This window comes from Indicator indicator, chromosome 23 (assembly GCF_027791375.1).
Source record: "Indicator indicator isolate 239-I01 chromosome 23, UM_Iind_1.1, whole genome shotgun sequence".
Taxonomy (NCBI): Eukaryota; Metazoa; Chordata; class Aves; order Piciformes; family Indicatoridae; genus Indicator; species Indicator indicator.
Window position 1 is genome coordinate 6,391,387 of NC_072032.1, and position 16,653 is coordinate 6,408,039.

The following is a 16,653-nucleotide window of genomic DNA, read 5'->3' on the forward strand; positions in this document are numbered from 1 at the left end:
ATATGAATCAGAATGTTTTAGAGGTCTATATGGTTATTGTTTCTGTATGAAGAGAAATTCACCTAGAAAATAAAGAGCTTCTATTTTCCAACTCAGCAGTAGGTGCACAATTTTGAACAACAAGAAGAGTTAATTTTTTGTACCCAGCCTGTACCAAGCATGCTGCACCTTCTCTTTGGCAACTAGAGGACATCTGCAACTTGGAGGCAGCATCTTTTCAAACCTCCTGGGCGCAAGAAGTTCCTCAATTTCCACTGTTCAATCTCGCAAATAATTTGTTGGGTGAGAAACAGGCATTCTGATGCTCATGGCAAAAATACTAGGACAATCCTACTTTTCTTGTTCTGCCTTACCTGCAAGCAAGTTTCCAGTCAAAATCAGAGCATCCTGATGGGCAGAAAGGTCCAGTGGGAACCATGCTGATGAAAGGAGAGACAGGACCATGCCAGCCATTCCAATGGTGCAACTCTTCTGAGCTTCGTCTGAAGAACTTGGCTGGGAAACACTGGAATTTTAATTTTGGAATATCATGACTTTTTTTAACTCCTTTATGGAAAGATTAAAGTCTTAAGAAAACTAACAGTTAAGTATACTGGTAACATAAAAAAATAAATACATGAGTACTACAGAAAAAAACCCAGCACTTAATGCAAGTAAGACCTGAAGCAATTTGCAGCAGAGACCTGACCATACTTTGTCTTCTTGAAGAACTGTTGCTTTTTCTTTTGGAAATAGCAAATTTCCAAGCTGCTAGTGACATCTACTGTTAAAATGAAGAACACTGTATTTAACTGCTAATTATCTCCAGTTGCACATATGCACAGTAAGAGAGGAAGACATAAGCTAAAGTGCTGCAATATACCAAGACACTGCTTTAGAGTGACAAGAATTAAGCAACTGTAATCCATCACACCACTGAGATTGATGGGTAGACTCTATCCAAGACTGCATCTTGCTGCTACATTCCATACCTTCAAGATAATTTTAAAATCAGATTTTTCCATGAGACTGAAGTTTCCAAAAGAGCAAGCAGAGATCACCCAAGGTGCTTCTCAGACCAGAATCCTAGAATGGCTCAGGTTGGAAGTGACCTCAGAGATCATCTACTCCAACCTCCCTACCACGGGCAAGGGACACCTCTCAACCTGATGATCTGCTTTTCTGTACAACTGGTAAGATCAGCGAACTAGCATTACCTCTAAACCAGGACTTCCCATACCTAAATAGCTGCACTTCTGTTCGGCAAACACCACTTTTCAGAAACTTGAATAACAGGTGAAGGAACATACCCACAGTGCCATCCTACACTCCAGGTGCAGACTGGAAATGTTGTGGAGAGAAGACACAAAGCTTCGCAGCAGCCAAACTGAAAAGTCAACATCAAGAATTGAATCAGTTTCATCACTGAATGAGACAGCAACAACAAAGTGTTTCATGTGTGAGAACGAAATATATAGCTACTGCCATTGCCACAGTACCAAAGCTGCAGACACAGGTAAAAATAATTAAAATTTAAGTGAGGAAAGAAGAGTAAAGAAAGTTAGCTGCCACCATAGTGACTAAGAAAACCCACCGTAAGTGCTCTTGTAGTGGATATTGTCAAGGCATGGGAAATGGCTGCAATAACCCTTGAGAGGTTGTTTTCCATAGTAACATCTGTTGGACTTTGCACCATGTTGTAACCTCTGTATGTTCTGAAACAGGAATATTAACAGCACTAAAACATGTACTCAAAAGAATCACCTCAATCAAAAATGCTTGAAATGATGCTGAAATGGTTATATGGCTGAAATGAATATTATATATTTTATAGCCTGTTTATAAAATACAAACTCTGTGAACCCACTAAATAGCACATTATTATTATTTTCATATTTTTGCTTCTGTAGTAACAACTGCAATTTAATTAGTTACATATTGAGAATTCAACTACTGGTGTCTGGAAATCCATTTAACATTAATCTTTACTTTTGCTCAAATCATCTAACATTTTTGCATGATCACAAACTCTGGACTACTGCTGTAAAAAAAAAAACTATGTTATGTCTGAAATAATACAGTGTCCACAAAGTTCCACTGTTGCCTTACTACAGTACATAATTTTTGATCAAGATCATGTATGGAAAAGGTATAAAACTAAAAACCTGTATGACAAATTAATAAAAGAGCCCCATAAGTATCTACCAGTCATACTGTCTGTATGGCAAGAGACACCTAAAGGAAAGAGTCCAGGGTGGTGTAGTTGGCAGCAAGGATACAGCAACAGGATCTCACTATCACAATAGAGTGATTTCTTCTGATAGTAATCCCACTATCAAAACAGTATTCCAAGCCTGGCTGGCTGGGACCTTGAGCAAGCTGGGCTAGTAGGAAGTGTCCCTGTCCATGGCAGGAGGTTGAAACTGGATGACCTTTGAGGTCCCTTCCGCCCCAAACCATTCTAGGATTCTACGAAAATTAGAATTTGGTTTTGAATTACACAGGCAGTACAGACTGCAACTACAACCATTAAAGAGGATGTGAGGAGTTATAAATCCTGACCAGCACACCTGAAGAACAATCATGTGCATGTGATTATCTTGCAAAGCTAAACTTGTGCAGTTTAATGGACACAGTGGGTAACATCAGGACGAAGGGAAGATAAAGTTTATCACAGAACAATGACTCCCTAGGATCAGTGTGTCAGCACATCAACTAGGAACTCAACACTTTGGCTTTTCTTTAAACATGAGCCTGTTTCTGTAGAGCCTAAAGCTACCACAGATGTTCCTGCAGATTGGAAAAAAGAATCCACAAGCAGACAGATTTGCAGGATTTAACTGCTGCTTTAGGCATTACAAATTGAAATGTGGGTCCACATTCCTCTTAAAGCAAGGTAAGGCACATAACTCACCTGGTGATAGTGCTCACTGCAAAGTGAGATGGAGGTTGAGTTTCATGCATGAGTAGTTTCAGGTAGACACTGCTTTGGTCTCTTGCTACTGCCACAACTGGATCAGCCTGCCCTTGATCACAGTTATAGAACAGCTTTGGAACAAGCCTTAACAGAAATAGGCAAAGAGGAAAAAGCAGTAGTCAGGAATTATTTAATACACAATTGAAAGTACATCCAAAATACATTTAATACACAGTTCAGAAAGCTGCAGGCACTAATTGCACATGTCAAATTGTAAATAGAAGTTGCTACTAAACCTCATATTTTTAAGATGAATGCATCTTTATACAGCGGCTCGTCATTATAATGAAGCAGCTCAAATCAGGACAAAGGAACTGTGTAAACTGAAAACTCATTTCTACCTGAAAGGACATTTTTTCACCATCTGATTTCTTTGCAGCAAAGCTTAAGACAGTAAGATCCAGTCCTCCTGAAGAACATTTCCAACTCAGAAAACAGTCCAAAACTATGGTACATATGCTTTTTTGTCATTTCACTGACAGTACCTCCAATGGATGCCCACACTGCATATTCCAAAGGGCTTCTGCAAGCTCCTAGCAGCTTTCCTGGGCAGCTGAGCCTTTTCTAACCTTAACACCCCTGCTGTCACTAAGTCGAGGTGAAGATACAGAAAAACCTCCAGAAGCTGTTTTACAGAAAAAAACAGCCAAACAACGATAAATACCTAATTAACGAAGCTGCAGCTACATGTCTCACTCTGGGATCTTCATCTCCAAGCAGACATATCACAACATTATTAAGCACTCTCTCCTGAAGTTTTAGTAGCTAGAAAATAAGTTGGCACAGTAAAGTTCATTGAACATTTTCATCACTTGACTAAATTGCAAAGAGAGTTAACAAGTGAGATTTGATCTGTTGTACAAGTCTGTAAGACAAGCTTTACCTTAGCACTGCCAGATACACTCATAAATACATCAACCCAAAAGGGTTTTTGGAGTTTAAAACCAAAAAAAGAACACAAAGCCCCCAAACAATCCAAAACCCAACAAAACCAAAACCTAACAAAACTCACACAGTGTGTTCTACACACACTGGAGAGCACCAAGATACTGAATCTCAGTAGTAAAGTCTCTTTCCAGCTGTAACAAGTCTTAGAAGATGAACCTACTTAAACAAACAATACACCAACTATCAGTCTTGACAGGATTTAAACTTTAAGTCTTTGAAATTGCACTGGTACCTTAATCCCAAACCACAATATACTGATTAAATAATTTACTTACCCCAGTATAATGATGAATACCTCTGTGCAGACTCTCAGTTTTTCCTTCCAAGAAGCTGACTAGCCTGAGGTAAAAAAGAATTTAAGAGTACATGAGTTAACATTAAACGTTATCCTGAGGGTTCTGTTTAAAGATACTATGACAGGGAAAATGGAAAAATCAAGCACATGTTTTGCTACCTTTAGAATCAGAGAATGGCTCAGGTTGGAAGGCATCTCAGAGATCATCTACTCCAACTTCCCCACCATGGGCAGAGATGCCTCTCAACTAGACTCAGCTGCTCAAGGCCTCATCCAACCTGGCCTTGCACAACCCCAGGGAGGAGGCAGCCACAGCCTCCCTGAGCAGCCTGTTCCAGAGTCTCACCACCCCTGTACTGAAGAACTTCTTCTGAAGATCCACTCTAACCCTACTCTCCCTCAGCTTCAAACTATTCCTCCTTGGCCTGTCTCTCGATACCCTCATGAAAAGTCCCTCTGCAGCCTTTCTGTAGGATCCCTTCAAGTATTGGAAGGCAGCTCTAAGGTCCCCCTGGAGTCTTCTCCAGGCTGAACGACCTTAGCTCCCTCAGCCTGTCAGTAAGGTAAGTAAGCTACTTGCTGAACTAACTGTCCAGTGTTACAGAAGAATTATTTTCCTTTTAAAAAAAAAAATGTTATTTACACATTGTGACTGCAATTGTATTTTTTCCCCCATGCATGGAAAGCAAAATTAAGACTATTTGAAAGATGGTAACACAATCCAATTACAGCTACTCAGAAAGAGTCCAATTCTGTGTGACTAAGGACAACTTCAAGAATTTTTATACAAATATCTTTTGGTTTTCAGCTATGAAGAAGCTGTAGAGAATGAGAGAATGCAAATAAAGGAAGTAGAGCCATGGCCCTTTCAGTGTAACAGAAACTGAGCAACAGAAGGCAGTTGGCAATAATGGAGAACAACTCAGGGACTCTTTCTTTAAAAACACACTCACCTGGACGTGAAAACTAAGTTAGCCTCAGGGTGATCTGATCTCTCTCTGATCACAGATGTACAGAAGACTTGATAAAACAGACCAGTGAATTAGAAACTCCTATAGAGTGTTAGCAGGATTGAGCTTGGCAGTGAAGTCAACGATAACTTAACAAAGACATTCATACATTCCTTATAGGAATGCTTGGTCTGAATCAGTTATATGAATCTCAGTATTGCAGAAGAAACACAACACTTACCGGAAGTCTACCTCTGCCAGTGTTTCCAGAAGTTCTGTCCTTACCAGCCAATAGGAGCTGTTCTTCAGAGTGAGGAGGTCAACAATTAATTGTAAACCTAGTTCACTGTAACTGCTGTTACATAAACTCATGATGCAGTGCTGAGAAGAAAAAAATCGACCTTTAGTTACATTACAGAGTAGGTTTTCTGACTCAACGTATGTAAGTGACCATAAATATCTGTTTTATTTATGAGTTAATCATTTAAGAGCCAGGAGAAAGTGCAAAAGCTAGGCAGTTTGCAAGGTTAGGACACCAGCTCCATCTGAACTACTAAAACCTACTGCTGAATTTGAACTCTGGAGAGGAACACAAACCTCAGAGATTCTCAGAGGACAATCCAAAGAACAAGGTCTAAAACTCACAGGGCTTAAACACCACAGGCACTATAGTCTGATCTGTTCAAAACCAGTTCCCAGGAGCATCTTTCACAAACTGTTTAAAAGAAAGAAAATTCACCTGCTCTAAGTTCCACTCACAAATTCAGCACTACCCACAAATTCAGCCTCTACTGGCTGTCTGATGGATCTTTCAACCCATTTGAAAAATCTTATTTTCCTGAGACTTTCCTCACTTCAAAATATAATTCCAGAAAATATTCTCTGCTTCACTAGTCAGTCCTCAAATTTCATTTTTGGTCTCTAAACACATGCTATGAGCAGGTATTACACATTCACACTTCCTTGTTTAGGCTAGGTATCTTTTCTGCAATCTTGTCCTGCAATGTTAATGCAACATTACAGCTTAGATCAGTTCATTTATGACTAGAAAAATCATGGTTATATTATCCTGCCACACAATCTAACCACCACAATTATTTTCCAGCTGTTTTTTTCTCCATTTCTGTGCCTGAATTTGTGTTTTTTACAATAAAGTTCTCAGGGAAGAAGTCTTTTTTTGCTCCATGTTTATACATCTGAGCATAGCATGATGCCAGTAATCTGTGGTGGTGCAAATAAACAACTCCCTCTACTTACCCTCACAGCTGTACAAGCCAGTTTGCAAGTAACAGAGGACTCATCCTTCAGTGTTTTCTGTAACAGAGGTATGCAGTCTACCAAGGAAAAGAGATTTCCTATCAACAACAAAAATAAATTAGAGCAATGGAACAGAAGAGAATTATGGTTACGTTAAGACCCCCTTATAAATAAATTGTTACCTGTTGAGCTTCTGACATTGATCAGCCATTTTTCCACATCAAATCGGGATTTAATTAGAATGGAGTTGATAATTGTTCCACACAGAATGGCAGTAGCTCCTCTGATCTGGGGATCTCCATGGTCAATGTAGCTCAGAATATCTGACACATACTGCTCCTCTAAGAAAATAAGTTGCAGCTACTTTATTTTAAAAATACTAGCCTCAGACTTAACTAATCCCTAAAAACGTTTCAGTGGAGGTACCAATCAATGTCACCACATTTACAACATGCCTGCCTTACTTCTACCTTTCAGAGACACTTTGCACGTCATCTACAGATGATTCACACAATCCAGACCAATCACTACATATAAAAACACCAAAGATTTATTTCAATTGTACACAAAATGCTTGGGGGAACCTAAGAAAAGTTTTGGTCAACACTCCACCTTCGCCACTATCAGCATCAAGAAAGTTCAATACTCTGAGTCCCTGCTGATCATATTGTAGCATTCACAAAAACGAACCTAACGGCTCATAAATCATCTATGAGATGACCAGAAATTAATTGGAAGCCATTTATAAGACAAACAAACCACTTCTATAAGCAGTTGTACTGAACAACTTGTCAGAAGCTGTACAAATGAATCCCCTGGAACTTAACTCATAAATCTCACTACCAGTGTGCACAGCATGTTTCTTCCAGTTGATGCAGTATTTGTTTGCAAATACTAGAGTGGATTTATGTGAAAAACCCAAGCAGACTGTGAAAGTGGAATATGTGAACATACCATATTCTTCTCCCATTGTTTCAAGGGGTGTTTTATACAGTTTGCTGAAGAAAGACTCAGGGTGAAGTGCAACGGCTGCTCCAACACAGCTCACTGCCAGAGCTTTTACACTGACTCTCACATCTCTGTCAGGAACTAAAGCTGGGGAGAAGAAAAATAAATAGTTAAATAGGGTAATTAATAGCTTCCTGAATTTTTTTGAAGTTAATTATTAACTCTGCATGATACAAATAGCTTAGCCAAGACATAGAAAATATGAAGGCAGAGCAAGCAGTTCCAGTTTATCAGAGGAAGCAATTATACATGGCTTTTTTTATTCAAAAATGGGAAAAGAAAACAACCAAGAACCCACACACACTTCCAACTCATGTCTTTCATTGCTGAGAATACAACTACACTGTCTGTCCTAGAGCACATGAACAAATAACAGTTTAGACAAAGGAAAAAAGATCTTAAATGCTCACTTCGGTCATATATAATGACACAGACACAAAAAAATGGATGCAGCACTAGGAGCTTTCTGGAAAATCCCCCCTGACATATCATTATGATGCTGAAAAGGTACATAACTCCTTTTTTGAGCCCAAACAGCCTCCTATAACAATCAGTTTGATCCTCACATATGAAAAATCACATGAAAAATGACAATACTCACATGTCATTTCCTCTCATCCTATCAGATTTAAAGTCAGGACTTTTTCAGACAAAAAAAACCACCCCTGAAGTCTCCAATAAAGATTTATAACCAGAGAGTAAACTTCCAACTTTGTACACTGAGAGACACAAAGAACCAGTGAGTTTTGAACAGAAACTTACCTCCTTTCTCCCCAGTAAGCAGGAAAGAGGCTGACAGAAGTCTAACGCAGTGCACTAAAGGAGCGGAGTTTCCATCAGCGTAGTGACCTATGTCTCCCTTTACCCTGGAGGGCTATTGAAAGCAAATCACAATTTACAGACATAAAAATTCATCTTCAATTAACATGAAATATTCTGCAAAACGAGATTTAGAATTACTGCACATCCCACAGATGTATAAAGGCTGCAATACAAAGTGTGTTTAATAGGTATTTCAAAGGCCTTTAAATGTCGTCATAGAATCATTAAGGTTGGAAAAGACCTCCAAGATCCTCAAGACCAACTGTCAACCCAGCAATGCTTTTGGCAAGTTTGTATCCAATGTCAGAATTGGTTTAATTTTATCACAGGAACAACAATCATTCTGTAGATTTTTAACTACCTAGACTCGCTGTTTGCGTCTGCAGGAGCCTGATAAATCACTATGTCAACAAATCATTATCTCTGGAAATTTTCTATGAGAAGCAAGTAATTGCTTAGTTGTTTCCCAAAGAAGGCTGACAATGTTTTGTAGTTTCACCTTTAGAGCTCTCCCCAGTAGCCCAAACTAACCTGACACTGCCAGCCACAAATGAAAACTTTTTGTCCCAGCTCAGAATAAGGTCCCAAGCTAAATTCATAAAACACCTAAAAGGTAATCAGCAACCTGTGGTTAGAATGGCCTGAGTATTTCTGTAGAAAGAGAGGCTCAAAGAGTACGACACAGTATCTACTGAGGAGCTACCAACCAGCACAGAGAGATTTCAGAAAAAAGGACTTTGTGTTCTTGGCAGTTTGTGAGCTGTGAAAGTTTTACTGGTGATTGCATTCAAGACATCAACCCTTGTATATTCACCTTATCTTAAATGAAATTTGGGATGTAACTCGGATTTACTATTCAACCTTAGCTATTTTCATGGAGTCCTAGAAAGGTTTGGGTTGGGAAAGATCTTAAAGACCTCCTACTTCCAACCTCCCTGCCATGGGCAGGGACACCTCCTAGTAGACCAGCTTGCTCAAGGCCCAAAGTCAGGTTGGATGGAGCACTGCCAGGCTTGGAGACTCCACAACTTCTCTGGGCAACCTGTTCAGCACCTCACCACCCTCACAGGGGAAGAATTTCTTCCTGTTATTTCTTCCCATTTGACCTGTAATGAAGCACACCACATATACAGGCCACCCAATTCACCACTAATTTACATTATCGACACAATCATAACGGGAATTTTATTTCTTGAAACTTTGTTGTTTTAAACACTGTGAGTACTTCTCACCTTGTTCTCATGATCACCAGGCTCTGCTGCATCTTCCTTTGATGGAAATCTATCCACGCTGCTGTCTGAAGGCTGTCTACTATGGCTGGTGGTTTTCAACAGGTGAGGCTGTTGAAGAGCTTCAGAAAAACGCAATTCATGAAATACCATTTCAGATGCAAATTAAAAGCACTTTAATTGAACTTAATTATACAAACATGAAAAATAAATTAGCAGTGATCAAAACAAGTGATTGATTAGAAGTGCTGAAACATATTCCTGATTTTACATTTCAGTTTAGTTGTTTGTTTTTCATATCCATTATGGGAGTCTTCAGTCCCCTGGAAGTTAAGACAGCAGATGCACCTAGAACACCTGCCTTAAAGGTGTCACCAGTTCTGGGTTTACCTGTTCCCCTTCCACCCCCCATTCATCAACATACCAATAGAAGAATTTCTGAAAGACTCTGATGAATCATCTTGGAGAATATTTGCAGCCTCATCTTCCTCATCCTGCAGCTGTCCAATTTGCATTCCAGAATACTGTCCTTCAGTACCCTCCAAAACCTACACAGTGCAGGGAGAGGACTTAAAATAACTCAGCTTAACACAATACTCAATCTCAAACATGCAGTGTTAGTAATCTAGAAGTAATTTAAAAACAAATATGAGCCTGATAAATATTAGTATACAGCTGCATGCAGGCCCCAGAGCAGTTCCCCTCCTCCTCCAGCACTTGGCCTACTACAGGCCACAGTCACATCTGACAAGTTGGGTTCAAGTGCCCAACTTGAACCATGAATTTGGATATTAACAGTAATAAAGTTAAGCATGTGGTGCATTGCCTCCCCTGCAGCTCTTCTTGCTCCCTGATCCCAAGCACAGCTGCCCCTCTAGCTCTTGTGTTGCCAAGTGAAAGCACAGGCAAAAGAAGCATCAGGTTCCAAAAGTATTTCTCTATCATTCCAAACAGACTGCTCACCCTTTAACACTTCCAGTATTCCTGCTGCTTCAAAACAATTATTACTATGCCTATATAGAGGTGTACATGCTACACCTTTTTACATGCTAAGAGGATGTATTTATGTCAAGACTGTGATGCTGACATTCTTCCAGTGAGTGACAATCTGTTAATGCCTTCACCATGACCTCTTCAGTGAACAGACCCATTACATCTTTGCAGTTTCTAACTACTGCTGAAGTGAAAGTGTTAAAAGGAGGTCAAGCTCTCCAGTAGAGCTGTAAGTTGCTGACCTTTCCACCGTTACTAGCTGAGGATGGAAAAGTAGAAGACGAGTAAGGAGATGAATCCAAGTCTGGGCCCTCCATGGAAGAGCTCTGAGATATATCTGGCCCCTCAGTAGAAGGGGATCCCCCCTCTGCCCGCTGCACACTTACAATTTCAGAACTGTCCGAAGGGGTTACAGCAGAGTCAGGACCTTCTGTAGTAGTCTGAGAGCTATCACTAATTGGTGAGGAAGCCTGTGTACCATCATTCAAGTCCATAGCGGGATCTGACTGCACAGCACTGATCTGGCTGGAGCTTCGACTAAGCACATCCTCTTCCTCCCCTTCAGTGGCTGTGCTTGTCAGGTCACAGCTCGCCAGCTCCACAGAGTCCGACTGCAAGGTATGCTGAGATCGTGGCTGCTCAGTAATGATATCATGTCCAGTAGGGTCAGCAGCTGAGCTCCCCACTGACCCAGCTGTTGAGACACCTGACGAAGAAGCTAGCTCACTGCTTATCTCACCCTTCATAGAAGCTGCAAAACACAGACATTTAGGAGTCAAACAAGTGTTTCGTGCTTAATATGGACATCACATACTAAATCACATATTGAACTAAGATAAGCAAAGTGTGTAACTAACGAATTAAACTACAGGCAGGGAAATAAGCATCTCTAAGATGCCATTCCATCTCTACCACTAGCTCACTATGACAGCCTATGCATGAAGAAAAGATAAATGCAGTCAACTTTCTTAGGTAAATGTTGGGTTTATAGCCAGAATTATTTACAGTTCCAGTTTTGTTAGCAGGTCTTTTGAGTGCTCATCCACTTCCCAGTCACCGTAACACATCGTGTTTGTCTTTCACACAGAGCAATACAAGAATGGATTTGCAGTCAATAGTAACACAGCTTGATTGCACTGCTGAAGGGAAAGGCAGCTACCTGCAAAGGATGCAGCACTGACATCTGACCGAGTTTCAGCATCGTCCTCCAAACCTTCTTCTTCACCAAGAAGTATTTTACCTGGAAAATTGTGTAAGAAAAACCTTTAGAGTTTTCCAAAATGACAGTGAACTTGAAATGCTGAACAGCTGAAGTCAGTTAGATGTGAATTCTACTTTTTACAGGCTTATCCAAACAACTTTTCAAGGCTATGACAGACCATAGAAGGAAAAGAGAAAGGAATGAGGAAAGTGAACGCCCAACTCCTCACTATCTGAGCAGGAGAGAAACAGCAGTGACAAGGAAACACACAGTTAAATCATTTTATTGAACAGTGTAACCATTCAGGAAGCTACCTATGACTTTATTCATTCCAGTTTATTTTTATGGCCTTTGTTGAAGATCCCCCTAATTCCATCAAGTATGCCCTATTACTAAGCAGTGGATACCTAGCATCTGGATGCCTGCCCAGAGCTCACAAGGAGATTGAAGCATCACAAGAAATAGAATAAATAACCTCTTCCTCCTTAAGGCTACAAAAACTATCAAATGCTACTTGCAGTCTGGGGCATGGAACTCCAGTGACAACAGAACAGAAAATGCCTAGGGGAAAAGCAGCACAGACTAGAAGCACAAGACAATGTAAGTGGGACAAGATGATGAATCATGGACAACAGCCATTAAGATCCAGGGACAAGTGAGGCAAAAATCTTCAGAGATACTTTTGTCACAGGAAAAATGAGAACCACTTATAACCTAACACAATTATCCTGGCATTCTCTTACTCACAGAGTAATATCTGTTTAAAACAGAGGCAGTGGACAGAGAAAGATACCTGCAGATGCACACTGCCAGCCGAGGACACAATGGCACTGAGAAGTCAGTGAATGGGAAAGAATACAGAGTGCAGAGGGAGCTACTGACCCTATCCTTCCACATCTCAAAGTCACTTGCTGACAGAAGGATTCATGGTAACTGCTTGTAGAGAAGCCTGCTTTGACATTTACAGTAAGCTTCACTGGCATTCTTAAGATTCACCATGCAAGATACCAATGTTTTGATAACTTTAGGTGAGCTCTTTTACAGCTCATTTAAGTTACCAGGGGGTAAAAAAAACCCCAAAACATTAACAGACTTCTGGTTTAATTTCTCTGTTACTACTGCTCTCATATATAGCGGTACCAGTGCAAAGCCGTCTTCCTCCAAAAACTTTTATGCTATTCAAACCTGCATGCATGGCAGAAAAGTAACCATGACATTTCCATCTATGTTCCATGTTAAATAACAGCACTTAACTGAGAGCCACATGCTCCTATCAAAGAGTAAAATCCTGCTAAGAGTTCCCACCATAAAGCATGAAAGATGGTATATTAGTCTCTGTTCTCACATTTACATCCATTTCACTGAAACAAACCAGGATATTCTTCTGCTTTCCACAGCTGTTCACCTTTAGAAGTAAGTGAAATTTGAAGGACACTGAAAAAAACTCATCAGGCATATTAGGCTTTGTATGTTTAAATGAGGATATAAAAGCCACAGGATAGTTTTCCATTATTTAAGGGAAGGAAAAAAAAGAGTTAAGATGCAGAAGATAAGCTTGCATTTCCAAATGAGTTTTCAGCCTCTTTTGCAAATAATTTTCTGAAGCTGAAACCAACCAACCATCACAGGTCAGCTGCTCAAAATTAAAGTGGATCTGAAGCAGCAAGACTGAAAAGACATGGAACATCTGAGTCCTTATGTGAGGGTCACAGACTTCTGAGATCACTTTACATCTCTGCACACAAATGAGTGTCACAGCTGGAGAAGTTTCACCCATGGCCAACAGCAGAAGCCTACTACTCTAGATGGCAGTAGACAGTAAAATGACTTCAAGTAGGAACTGGAAACATGCTTGGGTTTTCCCTCCTTTCTACAGTGGAGAGGAGCAGGGAATGAACAATTCACAACTTGAAATTAAACCTGTACAAAGCACAAAATGGTACGCAGAGTTTTTCAAATTCAGATATTGTTTTAGACCACAAAATCTACATACCAGATCTTGATAAATGATAAAAACTGATGACTCATACGTTTCCCCACTGAGTGAAGGAAAGGTTAGTGTTTTAGTGGGTACCTTAATCGAATTTACACTATTATTAATACTTCCAAGTTACACTGAAGACTGCTAGCAATTCAAAGTACCAAAATGATGACTTATTTTCCATTTAAGTGTTACATATTATTCTGATCTCTGGCATTATGTCTCACCTTTGGCTGTTGCAGCAATATCTATTTGGGAACACCCTCTCTTTCACTCTATCATGTCTAAGCTAGAAGTTGTCACTGCATCCATAAGCACTATTTAAGTCAGCTCTAACCACTATGAAAACATACACAATAAGACAAAATGTAGAGAATTAATCATCAAGAAAAGAAATGAAAAGGCATCATACTGCAGCATGCAAACAAACACATGCAGAAGTGAAAGAAGAAAAATAAAACAACCAAAGAACCAGGCCAAACAAACCCAGGAAGGTTAACTGGTGAGTTCCATTAAAGGCTAAGTATCACCATCAAAAGGAAGAATGCCCTGTTCAGAGATGTGCTCTTTAAAAGTGAAAATTCCATTCAAAATTCATCACCATCATTTTTCAAGTGAACTACAACAAAAATAAGAATTATCCTGCTTGGAATAGTTTGAGAATATCATGACTGCAATATCAGAAATTGTATCAGAATTCTTGTCAGACTTACAGTGATTAACACAAAAGCAACTGTGAATGAAGACCAAAGTTCAGCAAGACAATGAAGTGGAGAGGGAGAAGGAAAAAAATAAAAATAATTAAAAAAATCAGAGAGAAATGCATTTAAAGATTTGGTTTTGAAAATAATCACCTTTATGCTTTCTTGCAAGAACAGGGCTGCATGAAGACCCCCCTCCAGCTGCAAATCACAGAAAGTAACACATCAGGGCAAAGACAGAGCTGCTGAAATCATGAAGGAATTCTAATAGCCACAAATGGGGAGGAAACAAAAAAACTAAACCAAAGCCAGGAAGAAACAGCAAACTTGTTGCTTTTGAAGTCCAAGTTTTTTGGATCATTCACCAAATGACTTTATTTTTCTATGCCACTTGTGCCAAGTTTACTTTCAAAAACGTATGCTCTAAATTTCATGGCTATGGTATGAAACACCTTCTAACAGCAGCAATATTAGAATGATTCCTTAGATCAGTACAGAAGTCCTTGTAGAAATCCAGTCAGAGACTGATTCATTTAAATCAGGTAAGCAGCAGTTAAGAGACAATTTTAAAGCGCATGCACTTCACATGTAAGAACACTGACAGCTCATTTGAACAGTTAAGTCATGCTTTAGCTTCATGCTGGTTTAGGTATTCAGCAAGGAGCTCTCAGTTAATACAAATTCTGATTAGATCAGCTTTTTATGAATCACAGTTGTCAGATGCTTGCTGAGAAGAACATTAATTTGGGGGGAGGGAATTAAATTTCTGTCACCACAGTTAACTTGTTCTGTGTAACCAAAAAAAATCTCAATATGAACTGTAAAAACTACTCTGGAGTCAGCACTACTCAGTGAGTATACCCACTGAAAGCGAGGAGAGAAAAAACTTTCACTGTACCTAGGAGGGGAAAAAAGAAGTCATGCACAACCTCATACATTTCATTTTATCCTTCATGCTTTTGGCTACTGCTGAGAAAGAGAGCTGGTGATGTATGCTCACCTCCTTTTACTCCAAATCACTACAAGCAGAGCTTACCTATGAGTTCCACTATGCTCCCACTGCGGCTCCTGCTGGCAGGCTCATCTTTGGATACACTGACCTGTGCAATACCCCCTGGAGCAGTCAGGGCATGGAGAAGTTCAGGTGGGGGTGTTCTGAAGAGCTGTTGTAATAACTCTAAAGCTCCAGTCACAACATTATGGTCCTGATGCTGAGTGTAATGCAGAGTCAGTTCATAAACCTAAAACCCAACCAAGTACCAAAGTAAGTCTCTATGACGAATCAACATGCTACCCTTCTCCTCACAGTGCACGATGAATTTCAGTGGTGCATTAAAAACATTTGCTATATCTGATCTTCACTGCACTGTTCCTAGAGAAAAATGTCTATTAATAAAGGCAGAAGTCTGTTGTTGCTGTTTGTTACAGCAAGAGGAATCACACCAAAGAACACCACGATGATCATGAAGTTCCTTTGGGAACACCTAACAAGTCCTGCTGATGCATTTTTCTGGGATTTCTAGCCATTATTTATCAATAGTCCCAGTCACTGCAGCAATTATTTACCAAGATGAACAGGAATTTAAGAAAAGAATTCACAACAGAATCATAGAATCAGTCAGGGTTGGAAGGGACCACAAGGATCATCCAGTTTCAACCCCCTTGCCATGGGCAGGGACACCTCACACTAGATCAGGCTGGCCAGAGCCTCATCCAGCCTGGCCTTAAACACCTCCAGGCATGGGGCCTCAAGGTTCAACATCAAACTGGTGCTGTATCATTCCTTATGCAAGAATTCTTTCTTTTCCTTCCAATTCATGGTTATTATCTTACCTGTATTAGTTGTTCTGGTGAAGGTGAAATCTCTGTTTCTTTCCTTGTTACACCAAAACTGCCTTTCAGGCTGGTATCCTTTACTTGTTGTTGCAATAAAGGTATGAGATACCTCAGTGTAAGTAAAACACCCAGAATTAAAAGAGTAGGATGATCATCTTCTACAGGAACCAACAAGCCTGGGGACAGAAAAGAAGCAGCCAAATGACTTAGTGACAGTGGTTATTCTCAACACAAATGTCATTTCACAGCTTCTTTAAGGAAAAAAACAAACAACAAAAACCCAAAACCTAGAAGAAACTTAAGAAGCTTCTAAACATAAAAACATTTGAAAATACACATTATTGAATAATCCTGACAAGGGTAACAAAGCTGGTTTAGAGAACAGGTCCTATGAGGAGCGATTGAGGGAACTGGAGTTCATCTGGAGAGAAGGAGGTTGAGGAGTACTTCATTGCTCTCCACAATGCCCTGAAAGG

At 39.9% G+C, this 16,653-nt stretch overlaps 1 protein-coding gene across 1 annotated transcript in view; it reads right to left on the minus strand.

The window, feature by feature from the left end:
* HTT (huntingtin) overlaps positions 1-16,653 on the minus strand; it is a 67,976-nt gene that overhangs the window by 38,349 nt on the left and 12,974 nt on the right. Inside the window, exons 8-25 of the mRNA XM_054391590.1 lie at positions 16,175-16,353; positions 15,378-15,582; positions 14,495-14,542; positions 11,618-11,698; positions 10,845-11,209; positions 9,890-10,013; positions 9,469-9,587; positions 8,177-8,288; positions 7,361-7,501; positions 6,589-6,747; positions 6,407-6,504; positions 5,391-5,530; positions 4,180-4,243; positions 3,621-3,721; positions 2,894-3,040; positions 1,574-1,694; positions 1,290-1,366; positions 354-505 (exon numbers count right to left, since the gene is read on the minus strand). Of these exons, the coding sequence (XP_054247565.1) occupies positions 354-505; positions 1,290-1,366; positions 1,574-1,694; positions 2,894-3,040; positions 3,621-3,721; positions 4,180-4,243; positions 5,391-5,530; positions 6,407-6,504; positions 6,589-6,747; positions 7,361-7,501; positions 8,177-8,288; positions 9,469-9,587; positions 9,890-10,013; positions 10,845-11,209; positions 11,618-11,698; positions 14,495-14,542; positions 15,378-15,582; positions 16,175-16,353 (2,433 nt within the window). The remainder of the gene's footprint in view (positions 1-353; positions 506-1,289; positions 1,367-1,573; positions 1,695-2,893; positions 3,041-3,620; positions 3,722-4,179; positions 4,244-5,390; positions 5,531-6,406; positions 6,505-6,588; positions 6,748-7,360; positions 7,502-8,176; positions 8,289-9,468; positions 9,588-9,889; positions 10,014-10,844; positions 11,210-11,617; positions 11,699-14,494; positions 14,543-15,377; positions 15,583-16,174; positions 16,354-16,653) is intronic.